The sequence below is a fragment of the Papio anubis genome, chromosome 19 (assembly GCF_008728515.1).
Source record: "Papio anubis isolate 15944 chromosome 19, Panubis1.0, whole genome shotgun sequence".
Classification (NCBI taxonomy): domain Eukaryota; kingdom Metazoa; phylum Chordata; class Mammalia; order Primates; family Cercopithecidae; genus Papio; species Papio anubis.
The window spans coordinates 2,891,116-2,910,033 of NC_044994.1; the positions used below are offsets into that span (position 1 = coordinate 2,891,116).

The 18,918-nt window shown below is 47.8% G+C and overlaps 1 protein-coding gene across 3 annotated transcripts in view; it reads left to right on the plus strand.

Annotated features, from left to right (window-relative positions):
* The window catches only part of IMPA2 (inositol monophosphatase 2), a 50,186-nt gene extending 37,195 nt beyond the window's left edge, over positions 1–12,991 (plus strand). For all 3 annotated transcript variants that reach the window (XM_003914145.4, XM_009192379.4, XM_009192378.2), the window contains exons 6-8: positions 8,603–8,711; positions 9,405–9,556; positions 12,451–12,991. In XM_003914145.4, coding sequence (XP_003914194.1) covers positions 8,603–8,711; positions 9,405–9,556; positions 12,451–12,566 — 377 coding nt within the window. In that variant the 3' untranslated portion in view covers positions 12,567–12,991. The remainder of the gene's footprint in view (positions 1–8,602; positions 8,712–9,404; positions 9,557–12,450) is intronic.
* The last annotated feature ends 5,927 nt before the right edge of the window (positions 12,992–18,918 follow it).

The window sequence follows — 18,918 nt, forward strand, 5'->3', positions numbered from 1 at the left end:
AGTTCTGTGACCTGTGATTTGGATTATGCTCTTTTTTCCTGATATTCTTTATTACTCCTATTTTGTGGTTAGATTTTTTTTGGCAAAATTATTTTATTGGCTTATACATGTTACTCTGCTCCTCACTCTTTTTTTCTTAGGATAATTGTGTGTGGGATTCAACCATACTTCTTTTTAGTTACCTACTGTGACTTGACATTGGATTCCTGGGCTTTGTGGGTTTGGAGGGCGGAGCTGGGGGCTCCAGACAGCATTTGTAGTTTCATGGTTCTACAGCTCCCTCTTCATTGTTTTTGTGAAGTATTAAAATACTGGCCTTGTTAGGTGAGGCACGGTGGATCACGCCTGTAATCCCAGCACTCTGGGAAGCTGAGGTGGGTGGATCACAAGGTCAAGAGATCGAAACCATCCTGGCCAACATGGTGAAACCCCGTCTCTACTAAAAATACAAAAAATTAGCTGAGTATGGTGGTGTGCACCTGAAGTCCCAGGTATTCGGGAGGCTGAGGCAGGAGGAGCTCTTGAACCCCAGAGGCAGAGGTTGTAGTGAGCCGAGATCGCACCACTGTACTCCAGCCTGGTGACACAGCAATATCTGTCTTAAAAAAACAAACAAAAAATTGGCCTCATCTTTAGATTTTTGGCTCTTTTTTCCTCCTTTGTGGTTATCCCGTGAGGGGCTGCTGGGGTGGCCTGTGAGGTCCTCCCGTCCTCCGGTGCTTGCCTCTTCTTCCCCCACAGGTTCTGGTGCCCCGTGTGCCTGTAGCTGCTTCAGGGTTGCCCCATCCGCTTGTGTGGGGAGTGTGGACAGACCTCATGGGTATGTTTGTTTTTGGTAGACAATGTCTGTAGTTGGGTTTTTTATTCTCCGAGTTGCTCTGTTTGTATCAGAGGGAATTTGGAGAGGTTTAAAAACCATGGCCCATTATATAGGTTTCCAATTCTGTCTTCAGGATTTGAAACAGTACATTTTCCATTAAAATTACTTGGTTAAAAAATAATTTATTGAGATCAAAAACAACCTCAAATTAGCCATTGTAAGGTGAACAAGTCAGTGGCATTCAGCGCCTTCACAGTGCTGTGCAAGCACCGTCCACTGCGCTCCCGAACGTCTCCCTCATCCACAGTGAACCCTGCAGGCAGGAAGCAGCTGCTTCCACACACTTCTCCCGAGCCCCTGGCAGGATTGTTCTGTCTAGCACATGTATTTTTAAATTAAATGGAGTTAAATTTTATTTTCATAGGAGTAGCTCTTAATGGTCTGTACATCTGGAAGAATCAGGATGTATCTACAGATACATGCACTGGTAGGCCGGGCGTGGTGGCTTACACCTGTAATCCCAGCCCTTTGGGAAGCTGAGGCAGAGAGGTTCACTTGAGACCAGAAGTTTGAGACCAGCCTGGGCCACGTAGCAAGACCCCTATCTGTACAAAAAATTTAAAAATTAGCTGGTTGTGGTGGTGCATGCCTGTAGTTGCAGCTACTCAGAGGGCTGACGTGGGAGTTCAAGGTAACAGAGGCTATGATTGCGCCACTGCACTCTAGCCTGGGAAACAGAGCAAGACCCTGTCTCCAAAAAAACCTCCAAAACAACACACTGATGAAAGTGTAGTCACAGAAGTTATATATCCAACAAAACCGGCTTGTGCCCACAGGCATGTTTTATAGGCTTTAAAGCACAGCTGCCTCTTACTCCGTGACTACGTATTTCTTTTTTTTTTTTTGAGACAGGGTTTCGCTCCCTCACCCAGGCTGGAGTGCAGTGGCTGATCTCGGCTCGCTGCACGTTCTGCTTCCTGGGCTCAAGTGATTCTCCAAACCCAACCTCCCGAGTAGCTGGAACTACAGGCATCCACAGTCATGCCTGGCTAACTTTTGTATGTTTGGTAGAGATGGCGCTTCGCCACGTTGCCCAGGCTGGTCTTGAAGTCCTGACCTCAAAGCGATCGGCACACCTCAGCCTTGCAAAGTGCTGGGATTACAGGCATGAGCCACCATGCCCAGCTCATGAGTACGTATTTCAGTGTACACAAATGACTTCTCTCATCATTTGAGTTGTCAAGTTTCTCCTAAGACAGCATACTCTTAGCACTGCTCAGCCAGGGCAAGGGTTTCCAAACTGCTGGAAGTCACAGGCTATACTCATTTTCATCCTAAAATCTGTTTATTGAAAGAATATACAGAGATGCCCTATTTCAAAATCTTTGAGATATTTTTATTGTAGTAAAATGTATGTAAATATGGTTTTCCATTCTAATTACTCTTTAGCATACCATTCAATGACATTAATTATAGTCACAATGTTGTACAATCATCAGCACTATATAGCTCCAGAATGTTTGTTCCTACAAACAAGAGCTCTACCTATTAAGCAAGAATTCCCTGTTCCCTGCTTCCCATGAAATCACAGAATATTTGAAATTAAAAAGATATATATTAGGCCAGGTGTGGTGGCTCACACCTGTAATCCCAGCACTTTGGGAGGCTGAGGTGGGTTGATCACTTGAGGTCAGGAGTTTGAGACCAGCCTGACCCACATGGAGAAACCCCATCTCTATTAAAAATACAAAAAAAAATTAGCTGTATGCCTGTCATCCCAGCTATTTCGGAGGCTGAGGCAGGAGAATTGCTTGAACCTGGGAGGTGGAGGTTGCAGTGAGCTGAGATTGCACCACTGCATTCCAGCCTGGCAACAGAACGAGGCTCCATCTTAAAAAAAAAAAAAAAAAATATATATATATATATATATGTACACACACACATATATATGTGTGTGTGTGTTTAAAACCTAAGATACGGTAAATATAGGACAAAAGGCAATAAAATGCAGAAATCATAGTAATTATGGATAACTTGTCAGAAATAATCATAAGACAATATTAAGTAGGGGTTGTCCTAAGCTTTTTTCCCCCTTATCTGGAGCAAAATAAAACAGTAGAAAGCATTTTGCCTTTAGGTGGCAACATTCAGACCCCTTTATGCTCTGTTATATACTCTGTTCTTTTTTTTCTTGAGACGGCCAGGCTCAGTTGCCCAGGCTGGAGTGCAGTGGCACGATCTTGCCTCACTACAACCTCTGCCTCCCAGGTTCAAGCAATTCTTGTGCTTTAGCCTTTCCAGTAGCTGGGATTACAAACATGTGCCACCACGCCTGGCTAATTTTTTTTTTTTTTTTTTTTTGTATTTTTAGTAGTGATGGGGTTTCCCTATATTGGCCAGGCTGGTCTCGAACTCCTGGTCTCAAATGATCTACCCACTTTGGCCTCCTAAAGTGCTGGGATTACAGGCATGAGCCACTGCACCCAGCCTATACTCTGTTCTTGATTTCATTTGGGAAAACCTATGTTGGCAAGAATGAGAAGGAATTCATTCAGGGCGGCGAGAAGAGGAAGGTGCTGGATTCAGAGCAAGCTTTTCACAAACTGGAGAACTATGGAAGAAACCGCTGCCTTCACTCAATCACCAGACAAGCTTGGGTGCAAGTCGGGGCCCCACCACGGAACGGCTCCATGGCCTGAGCAGCTCATGTCGCTTCTCCCTGCTTGGGTTTCTGATCGGTTGGACAGGGACAGTGGCACGTAGGCTGGCAAGTGCTCGCAAAGGCCTGTCGGGAAGAGTGAAGACCGAGTCACTGTCAGCAAGTGAAAAATTGCTGTTTCCTGCACACAAATTAACTTCCCTTTGTGAAATGCCCCAGGGCACTTGGTTGGAAGATCCCTGCGCTTCCTACACCAGCCCTGGCATCGGGAGTACCTGCCTGTCTAGGCTGGCACCGGCGGACTTTCCTCCACCCACCCGCCCTGTGCTCATCTCTGCCCTCAGGTGTGGGGAGACTGGGTGAGGTGTTTACGAGTGGGTGCTTCTCTCCCAGGGGAAATGGACTGCCCAGCTTCCTAGTTCCTGGGGAGAAATCGTCATTGTCCTCCTTCATCTCTTCCCGGGGTCATTAACCCTGGTGCCAGGAAGCGCCCTGTGTGTTAGGATTTCACTGTCTGGATTTTACCGCTCCGAGAAAATCACTCTTAGAGTGTGCCTCCAGGGTGAGCCTGCCTGTGAGGGACTTGGAAATAGTACAGGACTCCTCATAGCCCAGTGGGGTTGAGGGGGCGTATGTACAATTGATTCAGCTTTCCCAGAGGGCAATTTGGAAAATATCAAAACCTAAAATATGCACACCCTTTGATTCAGAAATCCCACTTGTGCTAATCTATCTTGAAAAAAATCAGTATGACTATATAAACCTCCACAGAAAAGATGTTTATGAAGCATTGTTTATAAAAACAATGAAAAATGTTCATCTTCAGGCGAATGGTGACATGAATTGCAGTCGTTGCACTGGATGGAATAGAGTGCAGCTGTTAAGAGTAAGGTACTGATGGCAAAAGATGTATATGAGACTTTTTATATTGAAAGAGCAAGCAAAAGAATAAGCTATAAAACCATTTTTAAAAAGTACTGTGCGAGACGGGCTGATCACCTGAGATCAGGAGTTTGAGACCAGCCTGACCAATACGGTGAAACCCTGTCTACTAAAAATGCAAAAATTAGCTGGGAGTGGTGGCGTGCACCTGTAATCCCAGCTACTTGGGAGGCTAAGACAACAGAATTGCTTGAACCCGGGAGGCAGAGGTTGCAGTGAGCCGAGATTGTGCCTTTGCACTCCAGGCTGAGTGACAGAGCAAGACTCCGTCTCAAAAAAAAAAAAAAAAAAAAAAAAAAAGCACTCTATACACGTGTATAAGACTTGAAATTGTTAGATGAGTAAATTAGAAATAAGGTGGGATTAGACAAGATGTCACTGCCACTTCACTTTCTTGTCCCCTACGGCCTCCTCTAGGACAATTCATCCTTCCTTGATTTTCCTGGCCAAAGTAACATGCAAGCCATCCCATTTTTTTCTTTTCTCCTTCCCGTCTTTCCTTTTCTCCTTCCCTTCTTTCCTTTTCCTCCCTTCCCTCCTCCATCCCTGCCCTTCCTCCCTCTTTCTTTCTTTCACTTTGTTTTTTAGAGTAACGGTTTTAGGTTCACAGCAAAATTGGGCAGAAGGTGCAGAGAGACGGAGTTCCCATACACCTCCTATCCCCACACACGTTCAGCCTCCCCATCCATCAGCATCGCCTACAGAATGGTGCATTTGTTAAAATGAGACACATTATTAACACCCAGAGTTCATAGTTTTCATTAGGCTTTACTGTTGGTGTTGTAATGCATCCACTATTACAGGATCATATAGAATAGTTTCACTGCCCTAAAAAACCCTCCATGCTCCGCCTATTCTTCCCTCCCCCGAGCCCCTGGCAACCACTGAGCTTTTTTTTGTTTGTTTTTGTTTTTGTTTATTTTGAGACGGAGTCTAGCACTGTCGCCCAGGCTGGAGTGCAGTGGCACGATCTCCACTCACTGCAAGCTCCGCCTTCCGGGTTCACGCCATTCTCCTGCCGCAGCCTCTCGCTGGGACTACAGGCGCCGCCACTGCGCCGCCTGGCTAATTTTTTTTGTATTTTTACTAGAGACGGGGTTTGACTGTGTTAGCCAGGATGGTCTGGGATCTCCTGACCTCGTGATCCGCCCGCCTCGGCCTCCCAAAGTGCTGGGATTACAGGCGTGAGCCACCGCGCCCGGCCAACCACTGATCTTTTTGCTGTCTCCATAGTTTTGCCTTTTCCAGAATATCATGGAGTTGGAATCATACGGTGTGTAGCTTTTCAAATTGGCTTCTTTCACCCAGCAATATGCATTTAAGGTTCATCTGTATCTTCTCATGCCTTGATAGCTCATTTCCTTTAAGTGCTGGATAGTATTCCATTGTCTGGATGTACCACAGTTTATTTATTCACCTACTAAAGGACATCTTGGTTGCTTCTAAGTGTTGGCAGTTAGAATGAACCTGCTCTCAACACTGGTGTGAAAGTTTTTATGTGAAAACAAGTTTTCAACTCCTTCGGTGCACACCAAGGGGCATGATTGCTGGACGGTATGGTGAGAGTACATTTAGATTTGTAGGAAACTGCCAAGCTGTCCTCCACAGCAGATGCACCATTTTGCATTTCCACCAGCCATGCATGAGAGTTCCTGTTGCTCCACATCCTGGTCAGCACTTGCTGTAGTCAGTGTTGTTTGTCCATTCTAACAGATGTGTAGAGGTGTCTCGTTATTGTTGTTTTTTTGAGATGGAGTCTCACTCCGTCACCCAGGCTAAAGTGCAGTGGCGTGATCTTGGCTCACTGCAACCTCTGTCTCCCAGGTTCCAGCGATTCTCCTGCCTCCGCCTCTTGACTAGCTGGGATTACAGGCCTGCGCCACCACACCCGGCTAATTTTTGTATTTTTAATAGAGACAGGGTTTCACCATGTTGGCCAGGCTGGTCTCAAACTCCTGATCCTCCTGCCTCAGCCTCCCAAAGTGCTGGGATTACAGGCGGAAGCCTTGCTTCTGGCTTTGTCTGGTTGTTAATCTGCGTTTCCCTGAGGATATATGATGTGGAGCGTCTTTTTATATGCTTATTTGCCATCTGTATCTCTTCTTGTGAGTCCAGTTTCTATTTTTAACAGACGTTCCCCAGATTACCATATTATTATATTTCAAAAGAGCATTTTTTTGAGACGGAGAGTTTCTGCCTAGAGTTGCCCAGGCTGGAGTGCAGTGGTGTGATCTCGGCTTACCGCAACCTCTGCCTCCTGGGTTCAAGCAATCCTCCTTCCTCAGCCTCCTGAGTAGCTTGGATTACAGGCATGCACCACCACGCCTGGCTAATTTTGCATTTTTAGTAGAGACAGGATTTCTCCATGTTGGTCAGGCTGGTCTTTAACTCCCAGCCTCAGGTGATCTGCCCACCTTAGCCTCCCAAAATGCTACGATTACAGGTGTGAGCCACCGCGCCCAGCCAAAAGAGCACTTCTAACTAAAATATGTGTAATTCAGAATTAGTTTACCCCCAAAATCAGTATTGTATATAGTATTTAGATTCTTAGATTAGCCAACAAAATTCTGCCTCAAACATTTCTCCCATAAATTAAAATACTAGTAATTTAATGAACCAAATCAAAACTGAGACTCTAATCCTACCTTCTTGAGTGCTGCTGTTTGCGGGAAAGCACTCATTCATTCAGTAACTGTTTATAGAGTGCTCACTCAGCCTGGGTCTGCTGATGTCTTTTTAATAGAAGCCTTTGCCTCCCACCACCCCCAGAAAAAATACCATCTGTTTGTGGCCAGGTGAGGGTGAGGTTTGGAGGGTACGGAATGGAAGGGTTGCTGGAGCCTGTCTGCATATCCTGTGTGGATTAGGGAGCATCTGGAGTAGCCGCCTTTTGTCCCAGCGGTGGGTGGCAGCTGCAGGGCTCAGGTGGTATCTGTGGAGGGCCTGTTGCCCAGTCCCAGGCCAGGAGTGCCTCATGGCTCAGCTTCAGTGCTTGGCATGGCCAACAGTGAATGATCTGGACCTCCTGAGGGCAGGCAGGCTGCTCTGGTGTGGAGCCACGTGTTTTGCAGAAAGTGCTTTAAGGTGTAAAATGAGAATTTCCATGGAAGAAAAGGGGCACTTGGACCTGGATCCTGGCTGAGCGATTTCCTGGGTGAGCGGAGAGTTTGAAAGTGGTGACACAGAACTGGGTCCACTGAGTGAAGTAATGTGATAGAAGTTGTTCCCCCCCTCCCCACCCCCGACTTTGGGAGTGGCTTTGTTTTGTCATGGAGCACACCTGGTTTGGCAACGTCCTACTCAAGCAGTGAGGCCTGACAGGACATGACCGAAGTTTGGCTGTGTTTGGGCGTGTGGCACAAGGACAAACTGCTCTGATCCCCAGCAGTGAGTCAGGGACAGGAGCAGAATCCCGGTCACGTCCTGCCCTGAGCCAGGCTTGCCGGCCCTGGCAGCCTCGCCTGCTGTTACATAAACAGCAGGCCATGAATTCCAGGCGTCAGCACCCCGCTGCGTCCAGAGGGCTAACTCCTGCAGCTTCCCTTTCCAAAGCAGCATTATTTAAAAGTTGCTTTCTCCAAGAAAATGGTATTTCCATATTTGTTAATGGAAATAGAGCAGTTAAGCGATTACTGAGGCGTTGTTTCCCTCCTAACATGGAGTGTTCTCAGTTTGGAGTCATTTTGTTTTTCTTTTTGATTGAATGATGGTGATTTTTTTTTTTTTTTTTTTTTAAGAAACAGGGGCCTTGCTCTGTCCCCCAGGCTGGAATGTGGTGGCACAGTCATGGCTCACAGCAGCCTTGAACCCCTGGGCTCAACCAATCCTCCCACCTCAGCCTCTTGAGTAGCTGTAGCTACAGGCCTGTGCCACCATGCCTGGCTACTTTTAATTTGTTTTTGTAGAGATGGAGTCTCACGATCTTGCCCAGGCTGGTCTGGAACTCATGGCCTCAGGTGATCCTTGTTCCCTAGCCTCCCAGAGTGCTAGCATTACAGGCATCACCCACTGTGCCTGGCCCATCCTTAGTTTTCAACATAGCTATCAGAAAAGCAGTCAGCAAGAACCAGTTGAAAGCTGATCCCTACTCTGAGAAAGAAAGGCTCACATTGGAAGTCTGCACTCCTTAGTTAGAACCAAGACTTGCTTTTTCTGGTGACAGGAAATGCTTTTTATTGCAGATCTCTCAAAGGCCTTGGTTCTGACCGAAATCGGCCCCAAGCGTGACCCTGCGACCCTGAAACTGTTCCTGAGTAACATGGAGCGGCTGCTGCACGCCAAGGCGCATGGGTAGGAGGTTCAGCTCGGGGAACACCCTGCAGCCAGAGGAGGAAGAACGGAACACGGGCTTGCTAAAACTCCCCTGGGATTTGAGGAGGAAGCCTGGCGTGGAAGGAGTGGGAGGGGCACATGAACACCAGACTCGGAAGCCCTGTGAGGGGCCTGCCTGCAGTACATGCTCCTATAGCCAGGTCTCTGGAGATGGCTGGGCACCTGTGTCCCTTCTGATCAGAATCCATGGAACTGACCTCATGCTGCTCAACCAGTGAATGGTGCGAGTACTCAGAGTCCTTCCCAAGTGGGCCTGGTGTCAGACAGGTTTATCAAAGCCCAGGGAATCCTCTTTGTCTCTTGCCTTCCCAGCAGGGCTGTGCTGTGACCCCTAGCCACATGAGGCCGCTGACACTTCATGTCACGTTCATTAGAGGAGGAGTCACTTCCCTGGTTGCTGCATCTCAGGTGCTCAGTAGCTCGGTCAGCTGGGAGCTGTCACTGCACAGAGCATTTGCGTCTGGCAGAGGCCTGTTGGTCGGTGGCTCCGGGCCCTACATTCGGCCTCCAGAGCTTTGGCGGAAGTGCTGTGCTTCATTTTTCACTAGGGAACGTGCCCAGCCAGGGTACCTGGCTGAAGTCAGCTTGCATACCACTTTCTAGAAAAGGCTCCACTCCCGCCTGCATCTGTCCTCCCCTCCCTCTCTCCAGGGTCCGAGTGATTGGAAGCTCCACATTGGCACTCTGCCACCTGGCCTCGGGAGCCGCGGATGCCTATTACCAGTTCGGTCTGCACTGCTGGGACCTGGCGGCTGCCACAGTCATCATCAGGGAAGCAGGCGGCATCGTGATAGACACTTCGGGTGAGCTCTCCTGTCCCTGAAATGCAGCGACAGAAACGACTGAGAGACACTGTGGGTGGGGTACTTCCTGAGGTCCCCACCAACTGAATTTCCCACTTTCCCCAGAGTTTGTTTTTTTTTGAGACGGAGTCTTGCTGTCACCCAGGATGGAGTGCAGTGGTACGATCTCAGCTCACTGCAACCATCCACCTCACGGGTTCAAGCAATTCTCCTGCCTCAGCCTCCCGAGTAGCTGCGATTACAGGTGCGTGCCACTGTGCCTGGCTAATTTTTGTATTTTTAGTACAACGGGGTTTCACCATGTTGGCCAGGCTGGTCTCAAACTCCTGATTTTGTGGTCTTGACCTCCCAAAGTGCTGGGATTACAGGCGTAAGCCACCATGCCCGGCCACAGTTTCTGTTGTTGAGAGCGTGTGAGGGTGCCACGATGGCAGTGGCCTGCACCAGCCTGGCCTCCTTCCTGCCATCCCTTGCCACCATAGGATCAGGATTTCTTCACCAGATGGCAGCAGCACTGCCACTTCCCATTTACACGCCACTGACAGTTTTCTTTTGAGACAGAGTCTCGCTCTGTTGCCCTGGCTTGAGTGCAGTGGCACCATCTCGGCTCACTGCAACCTTTGCCTCCCGGGTTCAAGTGATTCTCCTGGCTTAGCCTCCCAAGTAGCTGGGATTACAGGCACACACCACCAGGCCTGGGTAATTTTTGTAGTTTTAGTACAGGTGGGGTTTCACCATGTTGGTCAGGCTAGTCTCTAACTCCTGACCTCAAGCGATTCACCCACCTTGGCCTCCCAAAGTGCTGGGATTACAGGCCTAAGCCACCACGCCCAATGACAGTTTTCTAAGGGCTCCCACAAGAATCCAATGAGCTGACCAGAGCAGGTGTTGTGCTCCCTGAATTTCTGAGGTTAGTTGCTTCTGCAAGGCCCCATAGCTTGGCGTTGGGTCAGCACCAGCACAGAGCATGAGTGTCCGGTTGGGTTTTGGAGAATGATTCTGGAAGATGGCTGTTCCTTCTGCTTCACGGTCACTTGAGGCCCAGTGACTGAGCACCTGGGGGTGTATGTGAGCCCCTAACTCTGTGCTGCCTGCTACATCCATGTAGTTTCAGGCTGACCTTGCATCTAATGTTCATTCAGGAATAACAATCAGAAGCCAGGTGAATCCAACAGATCCCATTCTCACTGAGCTTTAGCAGTAACACTGGAGCTCGCTTGTATCTATTGGGCATGGACGGTAGATCTTTTGTAATTTGAATTCTACTTGTTTTCTATTTCTCTTTTGGAAAGGCTTGACGAACATATCAGCAAGATATAAAAATGAAAATGTCTCAGCCATTGGCAGCAGGACTAGGCAGGCCCATTCCACTTTTTTTTTTTTAAAGACAAGTCTTACTGTGTTGCCCGGGCTGGAGTGCAATGGCACGGTCTTGGCTCACTGCAACCTCTGCCTCCCAGGTTCAAGTGATTCTCCTGCCTCAGCCTCCCGGGTAGCTGGAACTACAGGCGCGTGCCACCACACCTAGCTAATTTTTTGTATTTTTATTAGAGACAGGGTTTCAGTGTCAGCCAGGATGCTCTTTATCTCCTGACCTCATGATCCGCCTGCCTCGGTCTCCCAAAGTGCTGAGATTACAGGTGTGAGCCACCGTGCCTGGCCTCATTCCACAATTTTTTTTTTTTGAGATGGAGTCTCGCTCTGTCACCCAGGCTGGAGTGCAGTGGCACAATCTCGGCTCACTGCAAGCTCCGCCTCCTGGGTTCATGCCATTCTCCTGCCTCAGCCTCCTGAGTAGCTGGGACTATGGGCGCCCGCCACCGCACCCGGCTATTTTTTTTGTATTTTTAGTAGAGACAGGGTTTCACCTTGTTTGCCAGGATGATCTCGATCTCCTGACCTTGTGATCTGCCCGTCTTGGCCTCCCAAAGTGCTGGGATTACAGGTGTGAGCCACCGTGCCTGGGCTTTTTTTTTTTTTTTTTTGACACAGAGTTTCACTCTTGTCGCCCAGGCTGGAGTGCAATGGTGTGATCTCAGCTCACTGCAACCTCCGCCTTCCGGGTTCAAGTGATTCTCCTGCCTCAGCCTCCTGAATAGCTGAGACTACAGGCGTGTACCACCACACCCAGCTAATTTTGTATTTTTAGTAGAGACGGGGTTTTGCCATGTTGGTCAGGCTGGTCTCGAACTCCTGACCTCAGGTGATCCACCCGCCTTGGCCTCCCAAAGTGCTGGGATTACAGGTGTGAACCACCATGCCCAGCCTCCATTCCACATTTTAAAGCCCCCATCACTCTGATTTTACCACTAGAGCACCTGAAGGCTCATGTATGTGCAAGCTGGAGCTACACTGTATGTATCTCCAGCCCATGCAGCCAGACCTGTTTCATATCCCTCAGGAAGATGCAGGGCTTTATCGTCTTACCTCAGCTTCTTAGGGTGTGGGTCCCACAGCAGTGGTGCACCCCCAGGAGCTTGTGGGCAGGTAGCCTCAGCCCCACCCAGACCTGCTGAGGCAGAGCCTTGGTTTCACGAGCCCCTGGCTGACCCCTGTAAGTTTGAGAAGGGCAGCTCCCCTGTTCGGGTCTAGCCCATCACTTGCATTTCTTAGGACTTTTATGGTCTCCATCTCTAAGGCAGTGGCAGCTTCCGAGCTGCCCTCTGTTCTGTATAGTCCTGGACTGTATTCACACCGGGGTGGGGCGGGAGGGGCTCCATCCCTCTATTCTTTGCCGGATTCACTCCTAGACCACCTGTTTAATACGAGTGTTGGAGCTTGGGCACGGTTCCGTGTGCCATTTCCGGTGCTGTGTGCATGTGGGGTAAGTTATCCCACAATGTTGTTCAACCCTCTCTGGTAACCCGGATGCCTGGCTCTGTCTCTGTCCCCAGGTGGACCCCTCGACCTCATGGCTTGCAGAGTGGTTGCTGCCAGCACCCGGGAGATGGCGATGCTCATAGCTCAGGCCTTACAGACGATTAACTATGGGCGGGATGATGAGAAGTGACCGTGGCTGAGGCAAAGCTGCTCTCGAGGCCTCCCTGGGCTGCTGCGGGCTCCTGGGGAGGTGGCCCTCCTGGCCCACGCTCCATGCCAGTGGCTCACACTCTGCTCCTGGCTACCCCAGAGGGAGCTGTCACGCTACAGTGAGTGGCTGGCCTTTTAAATCCACGTCTCTCTCACCAGGATTTGGTGTTTAGCTGTTTTTCTCTTTAATCTCACGTAGCCTTTTTCAGGTTAGTACGTGTTCCTCTGTCAGGGCCAAAACCCAGATCTCCTGTGAAATACGTATTGATAATCCAATCTTGATTTTTTTCCCCCCAGAATATAAATCTCAGGTAATAAGGCTTTAGAACTGCTGATAAAGCGGATCGTTCTCAGGCCCTCCCCCCAGGGTACTTCAGAATGCAATAAATCAAAATAATGGCGCTATGTGTATCTGTTTCCTATATAAGCGTGTCGCCTGATTCCCAAACAACTCTGGCTGTCATCCACTGCTGTGGATCTGTGCTCGCAGGAAGCTTTGCGAATGAAACCCAAAGTCCAGTGTGTGCCGACTGCTGCCTCTGATGAACACCCTGAAGGTGACCCCAGTAATATCATGTGAGTGTTCAGAACCCAAGACATGGGACAGACAGAAGGAAACTAATCTCTGAAAGCTGCTGTTTCTGTGATCAGCTTTTTTTAATTTTTGTTTGAGTCGGGGTCTTGCTCTATCTCCCAGCCTGGAGTGCAGTGGTGTGATTACAGCTCACTGTAGTCTTGACCTCAGGACTCAAGCGATCCCCCTGCCTTAGCCTTCTGAGTTGGGACCACAGGCATGCACTACCATGCCAGGCTAGGTTTTAAAAAGTTTTCAGTAGAGATGGGGTCTCACTGTGTTGCCCAGGCTGGTCTCAAGCTCCTGGGTTCAAGTGATCCTCTCACCTCAGCCTTCCAAAGTGCTGGGATTGAATCACCACACCTGGCCCACCTGTGATCAAAGAGGGTCTTACTTGTTTCTCTTTAGGAGGCAGAATTGTATGTCAGAGTAATTCTAATGAGGCTATTAACTGGCTGGCCAGGTATCTTTCCTGAGGTTTAAGAATTGAGAAAGTCTTGGCCAGGTGCAGTGGCTCACATCCGTAATTCCAGCACTTTGGGGGGCCGAGGTGGGTGGATCACTTGAGGCCAAGAGTTTGAGACCAGCCTGGACAACATAATGAAACCCTATCTTTACTAAAAATACAAAAATTAGCTGGGTGTGGTGGTGCATGCCTGTAATTCCAGCTACTTGGAAGGCTGAGGCCTGAGAATCATTTGAACCCAGGAGGCAGAGGTTGCAGTGAGCTGAGATCGCACCACTGTACTCCAGCCTGGGTGACAGGAGAGACTGTCAAAAAAAAAAAAAGATTAACTGAATTTAAAAAATAACACATTCCCAGAGGTTCACTGTAGGGTGAGCACTGTGTCCTGCCATGTTTGGAATCGTTCTGTCTTTGAAGAGGTGGAGTCTCTCCCTGGGCTGGCCTGGTGCCCTGGTCTTTCCAGCAACAGAGTTAGTTATAGTCATCTTTGAGACTGGCTTTTCTTTCATCTCTGGAGAGAGCTTGATTTGTCATCTTATTGCTTTGTCTGAACTAATTTTGTTTAGTAGGGCTTTTCAATGAATAGTGTGGATTTTTAAATGAGTTTAAAATATGCTCATGTTTCTCTAAATTGCTGATTATTCCTTTAGGCCTTCATTAGCCCATCTTAATTTTCTCAGAATATACTCAAAACAGATCTCAGTATCTATAAAGATGTGGAAGAAATTTCTTACATTCTCATGGATTTTGAGATGTCGTGCTTATTAGTCATGTAATGTCATTTAGTTCTTAAGTGTTCTGTGGAAGTTTTCTTCAACAAAATAACTCTCCCAGCACTTTGGGAGGCTGAGGCAGGATTGAGGCCACACCAGCCTGGGCAGCACAGCAAGACCCCATCTCTACAAAAAAACCCAAAAGTAGGTGGGTGTGGTGCCCAGGAAGGTTGAAGTGGGAGGCTCCTTTGAGCCCAGGAGTTTGAGGTTACAGTGAGCTATGATTGCACCCCTGCATTTCCAGCCTAAGCCACAGAATGAGACCCTGTCTCTACAATAAAAGTTTTTAATTAGCCAAGTGTGGTGGTGTGCGCCTGTAGTTGCAGATGCTTGGGAGGCTCAGGCAGGAAAATGGCTGGAACCCAGGAGGCTGAGGCTGCAGTGAGCCGTTATTGTGCCACTGCACTCCAGCCTGGGTGACAGAGCGAGACCCTGTCTCAACAAACAAAGAAAAAAACAAAAAGAACTGCCTCGCAGGAAAGGCCCTCCCGGCCCTTGTATCAGGACAGCAGGAGGCCCTAGGGGAGCTTGAGCTGATGACTCCTGCTTCTGCTTCTGCTCTGTCCAGAGTCTCAGGCTGCCTTTAGCAGCAAGTTTTCCACACAAGCGTCATCCCCGCGGCTTCAGGAGAAGCAGAGTGAACCTTGGAGAACAGGGAGGCACCCAAGGTGGGGACCTGTGGGCTTGCCTCATTCATCCCTGGACGAACCTCCCAGAAACAAGATGGGCTGCTCACCTCTGTGACCCTCAGAGTCGGCTCAACGGCTCGCCATGACGTTTGGAGCTCTTACAAAACGATGCTCACCTATCGCTGGGGATGACGTTCATTCTGAGTCCCACTCACAGGCTTCAGGATACTTTCCCTCATTTTTCTCCCTTCATTTCAACAGTTTTCACTGAGTGTCTTGTGGACACGAGTCATCAAATGTTTTGGTGCCTTTATGATCCAGTCCCAGATAAAAAGTAACACATTTGTCCTAGTGCATCACTGTCGTCACTCAGACCGACCAGGAGTCAGGACGCAGATTCACGTTCAGACAGCTGTGTGGCCTTGAGAGGGCCCTGTCACCTCTCTGTTGGTGTTGGGTGAAGTCTGTACTGGGGGCCTGGCTGCCTCCCTCACAGGGCTGGGAGGATGTCCCAGGACAACGCCTGGAGAGTACCATGAAACCAGTGGCGGAGGCAGTCTCAGTTGGCGTGGAGATTTATTTTGCCAAGGTTGAGGATGCGCCTGGGAGAACACCACAAGCCACGGCAGGATCTGTGGTCTGCACTTTTTTCCAAAAACGATTTTGGGCACTTCAGTATTTAAAGAGGAAAGAAAACAGAAGAGGGTATGGTCACATCCTTGATTACAGCTCATTCATCCACATACTGAGCGTGAGGAGGGGGAAGAGGAACAGTGGGTTACATGGGGGAGATGGTATTTTTCCTCTCCTCTCATCCCTCACCAGGAAGATGAGCTGTTAATTTACAGTATCTGGGTGACAGAGGCCACCTGGGGAGACCCTGCCTTCTATCGCTAGCTGTTTTGTTGAGGAACAAAAGGCAGGCCAGTGTTCTGTGTGACTCAGCTTCCAAGCTTGCCTTTCCCCCTAGGCATAGTGAGTCCGCGGGTCTCCAGATTTTCCTTTCCTTACACAGCAACTGTGGAAAGCCGGGTTGGTTTTTTGTTGTTTTTGTTTTTTACAGTTAAACATATTATTAAAGCATGAAAATACCATGATGTCTCCAATAACCCAATGTTACTGAAGAAAACTAGAAATATTTAGATTACACCCCAGCTTAGACAGACTTTGCCTGATTTATTGAGCCATTTACAATCAGTTCTATCATCCATACCCAAGACTTCAGGGCTAGAAAAATACATCCCATAGCTTTCCTAGTGGGAACCACATTCATCATTGCTTTTTTCCATGAAGGGAATGTATAAATACAGCAGCTTTTTGAAAACGTAAGCACAGGCCCAAATCAGTGGCCTAAAACTTGAGTGATCTGGGGAGGCACCATGCCATCTGAACCAGCGCTTTGTGTCTCCATCAGATGGTGGGACGTGCGGGGGCTATGCACGTCAGCACGGGGGGCCACTCAGCAGCGGGGTAAACTCTCTGTGCCCCTCTGTAATGAAATAAACTGCACTGCTGCCAGTACGGTGTGGAGCAAATGAAATAGCGTATGCACGTGACCGCATCAGACAGACAGACAAGAAGAGCAGAAAGACTGCAGAAGCCAGGACAGAGGACCCAGAGTCAAGGGCTTCTCACCCCAACTACTTCCTGCCTCTTTCTCTGCCCTGGACTTCCCAGTGTCAGCCCCACAAATTGTGTAGTAAGAGTCAAGTGATGTCCAAATCCTGGGCTGTTCTTTACATGCTCAGGCCCTGAACCTTCACTTAACGATGCCACTTCTGCAAGGATGCTCCCCAGCCAGCCAGGCACTGCACCTGATGTTCCCCACAATACGGTTTACTACTTGGATCAGGATTAAGAGAAATGTTGAGATTTCACAGAAAAATTTTAAGTATGAGACACGAAAAAACAAAGGGAGGAAGAAATCTCAGTGACAGAGACCCTAATTTCAATCTTCCTGGATGTTCCCACTCCTTAGTGCAGGAAAATCTGAGACCTGAGATTACCCAGGATGAAAGCCATAGCATCTGAGCTAGGAAGCCAGCCAGTCCAAACCAGGCTGCTTAATTTTTAACAACCAATTGCTTACATTCCTATTTAAAAATCAAATTGAAAGCTCAAACTCCAAGTTGGCCTACTGTTGTTTTTCATTTCACATAAATGACAGAAAACCAAGAAGCCAGTTTAAACAGTATCTCCTGTTAGGAATATTAACATCAAAAACATTCAGAATAAATTAATTCCTCTGAGTTTGTTTACTCACCTGAAAAACGAGGGTAAGAGAATGACTGTCAGGGCTACATGTAATAATATGGTGAAGCCAACTGAATGTGTGTGACAGGGTAACAGTGACTGCTGTAGGATTGACTATATTGTTTTCCACTAAAATTCTATAATGAGAATTAGAAAAAGTTAATCAAAATAACTTCTGATTGACCTCAAATGCTTTAAGATATAAGCAGATTGTATAATCCCTAGCATAGCTGGTGGTTCTCCTCTCCCTCCTGGTCCACAGGCCCCCAAAGGCTCTGGCCCCTTTATGATGTGGTGAATGACTATAGGTCAGGTGTCTCACTTCTGGGATGAGCAGCACATTGATGGTACAAGACCATCTTGAGTTCCTTTCTCTTATCACTGGGATCTGTGGTCCCTTGTTCTGCCCTGAGAGCAGCAGACATGGGGCAGAGCTGACCTGTGTGGACACGTGGCATGAATGGAAATGAGCCTTTGTCATGTTAAACCAGAGATCTGAGGCTTATTACTGCAGCATAACACAGTCCCATCCTGACCGATCAACTTTTTATGAAGTCATACCTTCCCTGTAATGAGGCCATCGTATCTATAGTGGTGATTGTTCCATTAAGTTTATCAATATAAAGCCTACTGAATTATGAATTTATCAGTATGACTACTAAATTGTGGCCTAAAATCCATGAAATATGAAAAGACATGGGAACCAACTGAACAGTAATAAAGATACTTCAATCCAAATCAAGTAGGGGAAGATAGTGCCTTCAACCTGATTGTAGGTGCAGAATTCTTTCTATCCAAATCTCACTACAAAATGTTAAAGTAGGTTACAAAAAACCGTAATAATAAACCCAAGGATGAAGACTTTAAAATGCCATGGTCCACTGCTTTGTGAACTGAACTCTAAGCTGAAAGGCACAGTCCTGGTGTGCCCCACTGACATGGTACAAAAGCTAAAGTGAAAAAGGCGGCCGACCATGCTCACCTGCGTATGCACAGAATCTCCTGCAAGAACTTAGCACTCACAGCACACATCTCAGTCTTTGCACTCCAACTGTGCTGTGGTCCCAACAGCATTTTGGCCCTCCCAAGAAGGTAAATTTGTTCTTCTTATTTGGCTAAATTAAATGATTTACCCTGGGTTAAGTAGAGAAATAAGTATTTCATATTGATAAAGTCAACTTCAGTGATAATACTTTCTAGTTATGTTTAGGAATAAATTTTATGATCGTTATGATAATCTGTGCAGGTTTACATTTAAGGTTCTTAAAACATTTAACAAAATCTTACATATTCCCCTTTTGATTTTCAATGTTTAATTGTGATTGAGAATTTTTCACAAACAGTATTTGAAAATCTGAAAGCTCAAATTACCATATGTGTAATGTTGGATTTACTAGCTTTATAAGGATTACTTCAGTACTTAGAAAAATTTTTTAGGCCGGGCACGGTGGCTCAAGCCTGTAATCCCAGCACTTTGGGAGGCCGAGATGGGCGGATCACGAGGTCAGGAGATCGAGACCATGCTGGCTAACACGGTGAAACCCCGTCTCTACTAAAAAAATACAAAAAACTAGCCGGGCGCGGTGGCGGGCGCCTGTAGTCCCAGCTACTCGGGAGGCTGAGGCAGGAGAATGGCG